This window comes from Lagenorhynchus albirostris, chromosome 2 (genome assembly GCF_949774975.1).
Source record: "Lagenorhynchus albirostris chromosome 2, mLagAlb1.1, whole genome shotgun sequence".
Classification (NCBI taxonomy): Eukaryota; Metazoa; Chordata; class Mammalia; order Artiodactyla; family Delphinidae; genus Lagenorhynchus; species Lagenorhynchus albirostris.
In genome coordinates this window covers 85544376-85559092 of record NC_083096.1, presented here as the reverse complement: position 1 = coordinate 85559092, position 14717 = coordinate 85544376, and the positions used below count along the sequence as shown (strand labels likewise).

Here is a 14717-nt window from a genome sequence, read left to right as displayed (position 1 = left end):
CAATGTCTATACAAGTCTCCAAAATGACACATTTTCAATTACAATTTAGGTAAGTGTACTGTAGTCAAATACTGTTCCGTACTTACCAACTCCTTCACCTTCTCCTGTTTCAGTTTCCTTATGTATAAAGTGGGAATACTAATACCTACAAACTTCACTCACAAGGCTGTTGTGACATCGAGATACTGTATGTGAAAATGCTTTTTGAGAGCAATTTTTTAAAGGAAAATAAAACACCAGATTATACTGAATGACATAATTTGGTAGCATTGCTCAGACTGATATTTGGTATTTGGGGTTAGGTTTGGGTTATTAAGGAAACGATAAATGGTATGGCTTAGTATAGGCTGAAGCATACATTGGAAATGAGAGTAATTGACTCATAACTTCACCAACGCTAACAGTCAGGTCAGCCAGTTTTCAAACCTGGCTTGTCACAGAAGAGTAACAGAGAAGCCCAATATGTTGGCTGAACTTCATGCATCTATTTGTCTCATTGAGCTCAAGCACTTCCTGAAACTGACAGGCATCTTTGGATGCTATCCCTAGTTTTTTGGCAAGCACCAAGATCCATGAAAGAACGAACAAAACACTAAGTAGATACATTTGATGACCTGAGAATGCCTCCCCACCCCACAGCCAACTGTTCCCCAGAAATAGTATCATTCCTCCCTGAGCATCACAGGCAAGCACATGCACCTAAAGGATGAATGACAAGCAGAAATTAGAAGAGGCTTCATGTACCATGGGGAGCAAATGGAAATAGGCCAGTGGGCTCTGATGATGAGGAGGAGGAGAATGAAGATGACTATGCAAGTGGCTTGTCATGATGGGTCTGTGGCAATGCTCTTGGAGGTCTCAGGAAGGAAAGTATGGAAATGGAGTCCCAGGAACCAAATCTTACTTGCTTGAGATCTGGCTCTTCCAAAACAAGCATCCATTATGTGGGACTGCACACATCTATTTGTTTCATGTTTTTAAACATTGTTTTTTCTAGGTTGTATCTCCCTAAGTCACTATAGACAGTTGAAAAGTAGAAACTCTACTCTCAAGAAGTAGCTTACATTATCACCAAAAATTATATGGTTGATAATTCCTTCCACTGAATCAACCAGTTGTTTTGGCTTCATGTAACCACAGCTGAAATTTGATTCCTAATTCAAGAGCTTTGCCTTTCAAAAATACTTCAGGGAGTGGTGGTGATTAGGGAGAGGAAAGAGTGAAACTGACATTTCAAAAGGTGAGTAGATAAGATTTGGTGACAACCTAATTCATGGAGTAAAGTACAGATGACTCCCTGAGGTTTGTATAGATAATTGCTGAGTTCTTTTTTGAGCATGTTTGAGATAATGGAGCATCTGAGTGGCAATGTCTTGAGGTTAGGACATCCACATTTAGACAGAGAATAGATAAGAGAATAGAAACAAGAAGTAGAGTGGTGAAGCAGAAAGAACACTGGACTAGGAGTGAGAAAAAGTGTCTGTGACAGCTGGGTGGCCTTGGTAAAGCCATATAGTCACTAGGAGCCTCAGTGTTCATCATCATAAAAGAGGAATATTAATAATAATAATGTCAACTTCAGAGAATTGTTGTAAAGATTGAACAAGAAATACTTTAAAAACTACACAGTACTATGCAAAGTTGGGGATTATTATTATTAACATAGGAAGTGCAAAACTCTTGAGAAAAGAAATATCATGCTTGCTTCTTCACCCAACAGACCCAGAAAAACATGCTTATTTCTCAGCAGTGCTTTATTAATGTGTAGGAAAGACAGGTTGTAGATCTTTCATCTGCCACATGGCATCTCATAGAGGAACTCAGAGGCACCATGAGTACTATCAGTCCGTCAAAGGACAAGTCTGATTTGAGATGGAGGGGAACATACATAAAAAATTACAATTTTATCGAAAATGGGTTTCACTTTATCTGGTCACAAAAATTCACCATGGAATTTTTTGCATTGGAGGAGGGTTTACTAGGGCAGGACTCAGTAGATCCCCTTAACTAATGTCTAAATGAGAAGATTATTTTATGTCAGAATATCAGATGAATGTCCTCTGAGGTCTCTTTAAAAAAGGGATTTTTGGAGGCAGGAAAATGCATGAGTGCATTTGCTATGCTATGGGAGATCTATGGTCATTACAAATCATTGTTGGCTTTTAATGGTATCATTAATAAACACTGCTGAAAAATACGCATGCTTCTGAATTAAAGAATAGTATCTTTTAGAAATTGATACTTTGGCAAATGGCAGGAAAAATAGCCCAAAATACTCACGTTTTTCTTCAGCTGTATGAAATAAAATAGAACAAGATAAAATATATGTGGCTACTAATCAATGCTTTGGAATAGAAATAGGTAGGTTGGTAAGAAAGGGGTGTGGTGGAATGTGTTATTAAAGCTCATTCTTCCATTTTTCTACAATTTGCTGCCAATAGAAAACCCAGGGAATATAGTTATTATATAGTTCTTCGTTTTCTTTTCCTTTCTAATTTGTCTCTTTAAATTTATGTTTATAATTTTAAAAAGGTACTCTTTGTAAAATGTGATTTTTAAAAACCTGATCAAGAGGGATGGAAACTCTCATACAATGCTGATTGCAGGTAAGTGAAAACAGATTATTTGGTAAACAACACCTACCAAACAGCCATTTCTGAGAATCTATTCTACTGAAATAATCCTTAAACATGGAAAAAGCTTTAGGTACAAATATTATTGTCAGAGCACATTTATACTTAAAAAAATCATAAGGAACTTAAGGGATTGGTTAAGAAAATTGGAATATTATACAGCCGTTTAAAATGATGTTTAGGAAGAGTTTGGAGTGCCATGGTAACTGATTAAGTTATAATGTGAAGCCAGAAAAAGGGCAGGATACAAAGTCACATGTATAATATAATCTCAACTGTGGTTTTTTAAAAGAAATTCTTTAAATTTTCAAAGAAAATAGTTTGAAAGAAAAACACTAACATGTTAAAAGTTATCTTTGGATGATGAGGATTGTGGTTTTTTTTTTTTTATAACTACTTTTCTAAATTTCTCAGTTTCTCTAAATGAGTGTTTATTACTCTTATTTTTCAGTGAAATGTCTCTTTTTATTTCACATGAAATGTATTACTTTTATAATGAAAAAGACAAATTATTATTTTGAAAATTACTCTGTGTACAAACCTGGATTGTGAACCATCAGAATACACAGATTAATATTAATATTGCCATTATTCTCATGATTTTCAGCTAATGGTATAGCTAAAGACATTTTATAGGACCCTTCTCCCAAGTGTGGCAGCACAGGTTTTGTTTAGACTAGCAGAGTAGATAATACATATCTTACACAGTTTTCTACTGGGATCATCAAGGATGCTACTACATGATACAGTTTTAGAAGATTACCTCCCTCCTAAAACTAAAAACCAAAATCCCCTTGGAAACCTTGTCTTGTCTTTTCCTGAAATGTATTGTTAAAAATACTATGAACCTTAAATAAAGGATTCCCGAGCTGACATGATAGTTAAAGGATTGATTGCATATTAAAAGCAGTGAACTCTACAAACACTTTTGCACACCTACCTGGAAGTTTCAACAGAGGCATTGTGCTGGGATCCTTGATTCTAGGATAGCACAGTAGAAAGGAAGAGACAGGAGACTGTGGGGATGACTGACTGACAGTATAAAACACGCTGATATTCATTTTATTATTTTGCTTTGCCCCTGTAATTTGACCCTTCTCTGCTAAAAGAGACAGATGAGCTTTAGACCTATTTATAGCTTTAGGCATTGACTGTGAAAAACAGGTGAAGCCTTCAGTGTTTACCCTGGGATTTTAGACAAGATATCTGTGGTAGGCCAGAAATTGCATTTCAGTACTCTCTAAATCTTCCTGTGGATTGGATTCTCTTCAAGTGTAGTTTTCTTGTATGACTGGACCACTGATGACTATTTTCCACCCTAGCGAAACACAATGAAATCGTCCAGGCTTCTGGAAAGTCAAGGTCCTCAGGATTTCAGTCCTGAGAACAGCTTTCTGTGGTCGGGGAATATGCTGGTACATTCATCAAACTCTCAACACACACACACACACACACACACACACACACACACACACACCCCTTAAGAAATATTCCTGACTTGGCAGAAATTCACCTGACAGAAGTTATTTAATGAATTAAGTCATAAATTTACTTCAAATCTTGTGGAAGCACAACTGCCATCTAGAGTGCTCAGGGACCCTTACTCTATATATTGTTACAAAAAGAATATATTTCTCATGCATAACATTTTATAGTACACAAAGCACTTTCCAAATATTATCTATTTGATCCTGCTTACAATGCTATAAGGCAAGGAGCACCTTATCCTTGCTTCCCAAATTAGAAAACTGGGGCCCTGGGGAGAGACGTGCCTTACCCAAAGTCATTCTGATTGTTAATGCAAAGCCAAGTCTCTCTGGACCAAGATCTCATGCTCCTTGCACAATAACACAGAGTCCTGGTTACAGCAAAATACAGGAAGACCTCGATTTTATTGTGCTTAACTTTAACACACTTTGCAGATATTGTGTTTTTTACAAATTGAAGGTTCGTGGCAACCCTGCAAGGAGCAAGTCTACTGTCACCGTTTTTCCAACAGCATTTGCTTACACTGTGTCTCTGTCACATTTTGGTAATTCTCACAATATTTCAAACTTTTTCATTATTATTATATTTGTTATGGTGATTTGTGATCTGTGATCTTTGATGTTACCATTATAATTGTTTTGGGGCACCACGAAGCATGCCCATATAAAACAGTGAACTTAATCGATAAATGTTGTATGTGTTCTAACTGCTCCACTGACTGGTTCCTGTCTCCCCACTTCTCCTTGGGCCACCCTATTCTCTGAGACACAGTTATATTGAAATTAGGCCATTGAATAACCCTACAATGGCCTCAAAGTGTCCGAGTGAAAGGAAGAGTCTCATGTCTTTCACTTTAAATCAAAAACTAGCAATGATTAAGCATCGTGAAGAAGGCATGTTGAAAGCCAAGATAAGCCAAAAGCCAGGCCTCTTGCACCAAACAGCCAAACTGTGAATACAAAGGAAAAGTTCTTGAAGGAAATTAAAGGTGCTTCTCCAGCGAACACACGAATGATTGATGAGAAAGAAAATCAGTTTCATTGATGATATGGAGAAAGTTTCAGTGGTTTGGAGAGAAGATCAAACCAGCCACAACATTCCTTCAAGCCAAAGCCTAATCCAGAGCAAGGCCCTAACTCTCTTCAATTCTACAGAGGCTGAGATTGATGAGGAAGCTGCAGAAGAAAAGTTTGGAGCTAGCAGAGGCTGGTTCATGAGGGTTAAGGAAAGAAGCCATCTCCATAATGTAAAAGTGCAAGGTGAAGCAGCAAGTGCTGATGAAGAAGCTGCAGCAAGTTATCCAGATGATGTATGTAAGTAATGAATGAAGGCGGCTCCACTAAACAATGGATTTTCAATGTAGATGAAGCATCCTTACATTGGAAGAAGGTGCCATTTAGGGCTTTCATAGCTAGAGAGGAGAAGTCAATGCCTGGCTTCAAAGATTCAAAGGACAGGCTGACTCTCTTCTTAGGGGTTAATTCAGCTGGTGACTTGAAGTTGAAACCAATGCTCATTTAGCATTCTAAAAATCCTAAGGCCCTTAAGAATTAAGCTAAATCTACTCTGCCTGTGCTCTATAAATGGAAAAACAAAGCTTGGATGACAGCACATCTGTTTCAACATGATTTACTGAATATTTTAAGCCCTCTATTGAGACCTACCACTCAGAAAAAAAAAATTCTTTTCAAAATATTATTGCTCAATTGACAAAGCACCTGGTCACCCAAGAGGTCTGATAGAGATGTACAACAAGATTTATGTCATTTTCATGCCTGCTAATACAATATCCATTCTGCAGCCCAAGGATCAAGGAGTAATTTTGACTTTCAAGTCTTATTCTTTAAGAAATAAATTTCTTAAGGCTACAGTTGCCATAGATAGTGATTCCTCTGATGGATCTGGGCGAAGTAAATCGAAAACTTTCTGGAAAGTATTCACCATTCTAGATGCCATTAAGAACATGCGTGATTCATGGGAAGAGGTCAAAATATCAACATTAACAGGAGTTGGAAGAAGTTGATTCCAACTCTCATGGATGACTTTGAGGGGTTCAAGACTTCAGTGGAGGAAGTAACTGCAGATGTGGTGGAAATAGCAAGAGAACTAGAATTAGAAGTGCAGCCTAAAGATGTGACTGAATAATCTCATGATACAACTTGAATGGATGAGTTTCTTCTTATGGATGAGCAAAGAAGGTGGTTTCTATTTTCTTTCTTTCTTTTTTTGGCCACTCCACACAGCTTGCGGAATCTTAGTTTCCCGACCAGGGATCAAACCCGGGCCCTGGCAGTGAAAGTGCCGAGTCCTAACCACTGGACCACCGGGGAATTCCCAGAAGGTGATTTCTTGAGCTGGAATCTACTGCTGGTGAAAATTTTGTGAAGGTTGTTGAAATGACAGCAAAAGATTTAGAATATTATATAAAATTAGTTGAGAGGATTGACTCCAATTTTGAAAGAAGTCCTACTGTGGGTAAAATGCTATCAAACAGCAGTGCATGCTACAGAGAAATCGTTCATGAAAAGAAGAGTCAATTGAGGCAGCAAACTTCACTGTTGTCTTATTTTAAGAAATTGCCACAGCCATCCCAGCCTTCAGCAACCACCACCCTGATCTGTCAGCAGCCATCAACATCGAGGCAAGACCCTCCACCAGCAAGAAGATTAAGACTCTCTGAAGGCTCAGATGATGGTTAGCATTTTTTAACAATAAAGTATTTTAAAATTAAGATATGTACATTGTTATTTAGATATAATGCTACTGCACACTTAATAGACCATAGGATAATGTAAACATAACTTTTATATGCACTGGGAAACAAAAAAGGTTGTGGGACTTGCTTTATGTGATACTATCTTGTGGTGGTCTGGAACCGAACCTGCAATATCTCCAAGGTACACCTGTCTGTGATAATTACTGTTAGGTAAATAAAGTACTTAGCTAGACTCAGCAGAATTTATGAACTGTAACAGCATATATTAAAGATAGTAGCATCAGTGTGGAACTTCAGATTTGGAACAGAATTGTGGGCATGGACTGAACGGTCTTTTAACTACTATTTTCTACTGAAAGTTGGGACAAGCCTCTTTGTCTGCAAAACGAGAACATTTTACGGCTTAGCTTAATGGCCATCCTCTCCTTTCAATCAACAATCTTAGAAACACATTACAAAGTTGTTTCTCAACCAAAATATTTTTTGTTCCTTTTGAACTCTTTTTTGTGACATTTCCATCTGGATTTCCCAATGGTATCTACAAATTGATATATACAAACCAAACATCTCCCCCCCAAATCAGCTTCTCCTTCAAATGACTCTTAACCTTTATATGTTACCCTCCACTTTTCCCATTCTATTTGTGACAGATACCCTAGTTGTCTATTCAAAAATCATTTTCTTTTTTCTTGTTAACAAAAGTTAACTAATGTTGACAAGTGTTAACCGATGTGCTCAGCCAAAAAACTATATTTGCTAGACTCTTTGCAGTGAGAGTGGCCATGTGACACAGTCTGCCCAATGGGATAGAAGCAGAATTGCTGGGCGGGATGTCTGGAAAAGCTCTTTTAAAAGAGGCCAACTCAGCTGGCATATGTTTTGCCTTTTGCCCTTCTTCTTATTCCTGCCTGGAATAAGAAAATATCTGGGTAGGTTGAGTGCAGATCAACAATCGTTGTAACACAAGTGACAAGCAGGACAAAAGCCACATGTGAAGAATGCCTGAGCAGAAAGAAAGGGCCTGGGTTCCTGATGGTATCCTGAAGCCACCACAGTAGCGCTGGACTGCCCACCTCCAGACTTCTTAATATATGAGAAAATAAATTTGTTTTATCCACTGATTAGTCTGGGTTTTTTAGCTACTAGCAACCAATGTAATTCTAACTGATAAGTCATGAGTTATTTCAAATTCAGATGATTGCAATAGATTCTAATTATTTTCCCTGTCACCAATCCATATTGCAAAATACTGCCAGGCTAACTCTTCTTGAAACACAACTTTGATCATTATATTCTCAGTTCAAAACATTCACTAGCTCTTCATTCATTGTTTCAACAAATATTTCTTGGGCACTTAAGAAGACCAAGTTTACGTGGTTAAGGTGAACTAGACCTCGGTTCTAATTCTGTTTCCTCCTCTTACTAGTTGTGTGGCCTCAACTTTTGAAAACCTAACCAGACACTGTCCTGAGCAATGCCATTTAGTGAACAAGAGAGACAAGGCCTCTGCTTATATTCTAATGGGCAATACACAATAATTTCAGGTAGTAATGGGTGTTATGAAGAAAACAAGACAAGGTTATTTCTAGTAATGAGAGATGGTTTTCAGCCAATCCTATAAGGGAGGACAGGAGTAGATCACTTCTCAGAACTGTTTAGATTAGTAGTATAGATTTTTAGATACCTCACACAAGTCTCTACTGGATCATGAAAGACTTTATCCATACAAATGGCCGAACTTCTTGAATAAATTTCCCTATCACTATAGAGCACTACAGAGAAAACAAATTTCCTCGAACCTATGGGATCATCCTCGCTACTTCATGGTCTTATCCCACTGATAAGACCATGAAGTATCCCCCTCAAACATTCCCCCTCAAACATTTTTTATATACCCACCCATTTTACAGTCCAAACCCTCTTTCATAAATGCACTCTTTTCAAGAATTCATGACCCACCTGTGGAACTGCAATTAGTTCAGTATGGTTGGGACTGAAGAGCCTCAGATTGTAGTCTGAAAAAGTCTTGGCCAGGCCAATGGGGAGCTCCCCCAAAAGACTGCCATTATAGGAATTCAGGACTGAGCAGAATTGATCCAACTCTATACCCTCATCATGGTCAATCATTGACTGTGGGATGGTGAGGGGGGTACTGAGCATGGCTTCAAGGTTGCAGATGAAAAGGTGTGGAAACTGGAAGCTGTTCAAGGGCCTCTTCTCCCACCTCTGTATTTATTGATTTATTTTTGCCACACCACGTGGCATCTTAGTTTCCTGACCAGGGATTGAACCCACACCCCTTGCAATGGAAGCATGGAGTCTTAACCACTGGACTGCCAGGGAAGCCCCTGTTTGAGAAGCTTTAGAGGAGCCATGAGAGTAGAGGAGGCTTGATGGTTGTGAGTTGAAAAGTGGATGGGAACTGAGGAAGGTGGAGACTCTTCTTTCCTAATGATGTTGGCAGAGAGTGGAAGGAGAAAAAATAGAATGATAACTAGAGGGAACTAGGGTCAAAGGAGCAGATTTATAGAATTCTAGGGGCAGAAACAAGTAGATGGAGGAAAGTAAACATATAAAGAGAGTGGAAACTACAGGTCAGAACAAGTTTCCAGTCTTGGAGGACATGTGAGGAGGTGGAAGCAAGACCCAGGTGGAGGAAGAACCTGGAAGAGAGGAGAGGTGCTTTATCGCTGAGTCTGGAGTGGAGGAGGGGAGAAGAATGCAGACAGAGACACTCTGAGATGTGGGGGTAGTGTTCGGGGTAGTCAAGGCCTGTATAAGTTTTAATATTCCTGATTCACCGAGTAAGTAAATTAAGGATTATAAAGTTGTTAGCAGGTAGAAATGTCCAGACAAATGTTGGTAGGTGTAAGTAGTGGGGAAAAGTGCAGGACAAATTTCAAGGCTTTACCATCAAATTAAAAATGAAAAGATCTTAAGAAATTGCTGTCTTTTGGGGAATTCCACCTGATACAGGTAAGAAAATATGATTGAATATACTGTGAAGCGTTTCTAAAACTGCATATATTGTAACACTCCATTTTTTTTTTAATTTACAGTTTATTTTTGTTTTCCCACACAATTTGAAGTGAATTTGATTATAAAAAAGAACCAGTTTCTTGATAATACTCAATGTTTAATATATGGGGAAACAAACACTCATGTGGTCGGTGAAAGTGTAAGATTTTAGCCTTTCTGGAAGGAAATTTGGCAAAATATTTATCAAAAACCTTTAAAAATATGCTTATCCATAGATAAAACAATTTAATATTTATGACTTTATCTTAAGAAAATTATACAAGTGCTCAAAGATATGTTTCAATAATGTTAATTGTAGCCAAACTTATAAGAGTCAAAAAGTAGGAACAGGGACTTCCCTGGTGGTCCAGTGGTTAAGAATCCACCTTCCAATGCAGAGGACGTGGGTTTGATCCCTGGTCGGGGAACTAAAATCCCACATGTAGCGGGGCAACTAAGCCTGAGCGTTGCAACTACTGAGCCCACGAGCTCTGGAGCCTGCACGCCACAGGTAGAGAGAAGCCCGAGTGCCGCAATGAAGAGCCCGCGCGCTGCAACAAAGACTCAAAACAGCCAAATAAATGTTTTTAAAAGTAGGAACAACTGCAATAGAAGATTGATTAAAGTACGGTACAACCATAATATAAAATACCATTCAGTCATTAATATGATGAGTAGATGAATATATATTAACCTGGAAAACATTCAAAGATTTTTATTAAGTGAAAAAGCATTTTACAAGGATGTATATACATAGTATAATCTTGTTTTCATTTAAAAAAAAGAAAGGCATTTAATTTATGTATCAATATAGACGATGAAAACAGCCTGGACAACTTATACCAGCGTTCTGTCTGGGCAGTGGAATGATGGCAATATTTTACTTTTTTCTTTTTTCTTGTTTGCATTTTCTACCATGAACAAGTATTATTTTTGTCATTAAAAAACTGAATTTAAAGCAAAACAAAACATATTCTGGTCCTATTGTCATCTACAGCCCTTAAGGAAAAATGTCCAGAAGTTAAATGGGACAAGTCTATAATGGGACAAGTCTATCTACTCATTCTTTTTCTGTAATTAAACTTGGTTTTTCTTCAAGCATCAGTATATAAACTAGTCTCATTTAATTCTATTTTTGCTTTAGTTTTTGGCAAAAGAAAATCATTATTTTCTAAAATCATTATTTTCTATGTCTTTTAAAAATTGTTAATGTGAATATTTCATCCAAATTATGGACTACATTGGTTGGAGCTTACCCAGATGCTTCCCATCATTTAGAACATTATTCCAATGGAAAACATTCAGAGTTCCAAATAACAAATTTACAAACTATTTTTTAAAGTGGAGATTTATTGTATTTTATCAAGTTAGAGATACCTGTAACCTGAGGCTCTACAGGAAGGAGATGACAGACACTTAACAGGAATGAGCTGTGCACAGGCAATCACTGCTGCCTGGCTTTTTTGTCCAGAAAGCCCTTCTTCTATTCTACTATAGCAGGTTTCTGTCCCTGCTGTGAAACCTGCTGGGAGGGCCCAGCCCTTTCCAACCTGCTCTTCACCCCACCCTCCTCCATGCCCTCACAGTCACTCATGGTTTAGATGCCAAAGCGTTCTATGGGGCTTGGGGCTACCAGTAGTAAACTTTCAGGATGAGCTTAACCCTTTGTAACATTGCTTCAGTGGCAGCAGTTCTGAGTTCATTACAACCTCTGGTTTGGAGTACAGTCCTTTTGCCAGCAGCAACTATGGACTATGTTTGTCACCCTGCTAGAGGTATATAAAAGTTACCTTAAACCTAAGAAATGAGTTTTAGTTTGGAATATAATCAAATTCTGAAATCTTATGGTATTTTACTGTATTTAGCTTCATTTCCCTGTCAGTCATAATTTCCCATACATGCCTAAAAATAAAGAAGTCAACTTCGTAAGACTCATCCTTTTCCGTGAGACAAACTGACTTTGTTTCCTGCCTCTTGCATGGAACTAAAATTCAGGAATTTGCTTTTAACAAAGCAATCTAAACATCAAAAGTATACTACATTCTGTCAGGAGAGAGAGGGAGGCATGCCGTGGGGTCTGTGCAATAATTAACAGTGCTCAACACTGTTCCAAGGTTGTTGTTGTTGTTTAACATATATTAATTCTTTTAATTTTCACAACAGTCTTTTGAGGAACTATTATTACCTCCATTTTACAGTTGAAGAAATTCAGGTACAGAGACTGACTTGCCCAAGGTCTCACAGTTGTTTAAGTGGTAGAGATGGGATTTAAGCCCAGGAATTATGGCTCCTGTGTCGGGGCTCTTAACCATGGTGTCATTTACGGCCTCACTCTTGCTTAGTTGTGCAATGACCGTGATTGTGCCTAGAGTATTGGGTTCTGGACTAGACATGAGGATGCAGCATAGTGATTCCCAGCTTGACAGATGGTTGTAGGAGTAGATCGAAGTCAAGGGGTGTTTAAACTTTTACTTATGGAATCTTCAAACTAAATCTTGAGTGGAAGCCTAAAATGAAAAACAAATGAAAGTGCTTATAGTTAAAGATATGCAAATTGGACAGTAGACAAAAATATCACGTTTACCTATTAATCTGGTAAGAGTTTGAAATTTTGATATATCCCAGGGTTGCCTAGGGTCTGGGATAAAACATCTTCTCATGCACTGTTGGAAGGAATCTACTGATAAAACAGTATCTGGAAGACAAGGCCGTATGTATTAAAATAAAAAAATGTATTGGGGACTTCCCTGGTGGTCCAGTGGTTGAGACTCTGCACTCCCAAGTTCAGGGAACTAGATCTCGCACACTGCAACTAAAAAAAAAAAAAAAAAAAAAAAATCCCACATACCACAAGCATGCTGCAACTAAGACCCGGCACAGTCAAGTAAAAAAAAAATTAAAAATTAAAAAAAATTAAAAATGCATCAAGTGTAAACCCAACTATTTTGTGGGAATTTGCTCTATGCATATACTGGCAAATATATGTTGAATATAATGATATTTGATATGACAAAACAATCAACCATCAAATAAAAAACAGCCCATGTGTTTGTCAGCAGAGAAAAGGCTATATAAATTACAGTACTATATAGTTTTCAAAAGAAAGATGTTGTTGTAAATATGCTGGCTTAGAAAAGGTGTGGAATTTATGTTATTAAGTGAAATGAGTAAGGTACAGAACACTGTATATCTAGATGATTCAATCTTACACACACACACACACACACACACACACACACATATCATGTGACCCTGTGCATAAAAATCACCACAAAAGATGACAGAAGAACAACAGAAGTTTAAAGTGATTAACTTTGTGTAAATGTTAAGTAATTCTATGTGTGGTTTCCAATTTTTTTCAATTTTTTTAAAACCAGGTTCTGTTACTACTCTTATAAAATTAATAAAATTGACTACTTGAAACACAAGGTCAATTCATACAAAACTTCAAGTAGTTGAATTAAAAATTGTCATTCTTGATATTTAAGATTATAAAAATAAAATATCTGGATAATATACCAAAATAACCCCACCCCCAAACAGATGAAAGTGGAGCCTGGGTTGAAGGACAAGGGAAAACGAGCAGAGCCCTGACCACTCAGGCTTTCCCGGAAATCTCCTTTACCATACTCCAAGGGCTTTGAGCAGCATGGTTTGAAAGCTACAGTTGACCCTTGAACAATGCAGGCCTTAGGGGCGCCTACTCTCCATGAAGTCGACAACCCGCCTATAATTTACAGTCAGCCCTCAGTATTTGCGATTCCTCTGTATCCCTGGATTCAACCAACCTTAGAGTGTAGTACTGTAGTATTTACTGTTGAAAAAACATCTGCTTAAAAGTGTACCTGCCCACTTCAAACCCGTGTTGTTCAAGGGTCAATTGCACTAGTGAACCAAAAAGAGCACAGTATCTGAAGTCAGAAGACCTAGGTTCAAACCTGGAATAAACCCATCTAATTTTACAGGATTCACATCAGTAAAATGTAGACCATTCCTCTTTTACATGGCTTTTGTGGAGGGTTAAACGAGATTTATGTAAGAGCACTTTGAAATTGTGAAGTAATATACAGTTTCCTTTTATGAGAGCCTTGACTTGCAAAGGAGAGACCCAACTGGCAATGAGGCATGAGACAGGCTCTGTGCATCTTGGGTAGCCTTGATTATTCACCGAAAAATTGGGTAGGAGGTGACCCTGGGCAGTGTCATGAGGGCGACAACTGGAAGAGTGAGGCTAAGCAAGTTATGCCTCAGTAAACAATATCCTTCTCCTTTGAAACAATCACCAAATTGCAACTAAGAAATTTTTGTTTTCGAGATCTCTCCTCAATGCAATATAAAAGAAGAATGAGGAGCCAATGTGGCTCACTGCTGTATGCCCAGAGCAGCACAGCATTTAGGCACATAGTAGGTTCAATAAAAACCTGCTACATGGGTTAGGAAGGAAAGTCGTAAGGAAAACGTACTGAGCCAACAAAACAAAAACATTGTTAGGGCATGTGACTATGCCTCCTAGTGGAATCCAAATGTGTTTCTCTGAGAGGAAATGTCACACCAGCTATAGAACGATGGGGCGACAGGCCTTGGTAACTTCAGTTCATGTGCCTTGCTAGGCTTTAATATCATACGTCAAACTCCTCAAATTCACAGGCAAAACAAGCATAAACTTATGAGATTTCTTGATCTAATTTTCAAGATGTATTTAAACTTCATTCCAATGAATAAAAACATTTTTTTTAATGTTGGATCTCAATTGTACATGTGGAGAATTGATTTACACTAAGATGTTTAAAATAGTGTGCAGTTTTCCTTCAGACAAATATCATACAAAATTCACACATCTCAAGCTCCTCCAGCAAGTGTCA

The 14717-nt window shown here is 37.9% G+C and overlaps 1 protein-coding gene, 1 long non-coding RNA gene and 1 pseudogene across 3 annotated transcripts in view; 2 read left to right on the top strand and 1 right to left on the bottom strand.

Annotated features, from left to right (window-relative positions):
• The window catches only part of AMPD1 (adenosine monophosphate deaminase 1), a 20331-nt gene extending 16637 nt beyond the window's left edge, over nt 1–3694 (bottom strand). Inside the window, exons 1-2 of one of the 2 annotated variants that reach the window (XM_060139266.1) lie at nt 3574–3636; nt 2281–2292 (exon numbers count right to left, since the gene is read on the bottom strand). In XM_060139266.1, coding sequence (XP_059995249.1) covers nt 2281–2292; nt 3574–3595 — 34 coding nt within the window. In that variant the 5' untranslated portion in view covers nt 3596–3636. Of the gene's footprint in view, nt 1–2280; nt 2293–3573 lie in introns of both variants that reach the window. The other variant, XM_060139264.1, reaches the window with a different exon arrangement.
• Nucleotides 1175–14717, top strand: part of LOC132514490 (uncharacterized) — an 18005-nt gene continuing 4462 nt past the window's right edge. Inside the window, exons 1-2 of the long non-coding RNA XR_009538826.1 lie at nt 1175–1240; nt 2533–2606. This is a non-coding gene — a long non-coding RNA (uncharacterized LOC132514490). The remainder of the gene's footprint in view (nt 1241–2532; nt 2607–14717) is intronic.
• LOC132516442 (tigger transposable element-derived protein 1-like) lies at nt 4927–6820 on the top strand (annotated as a pseudogene).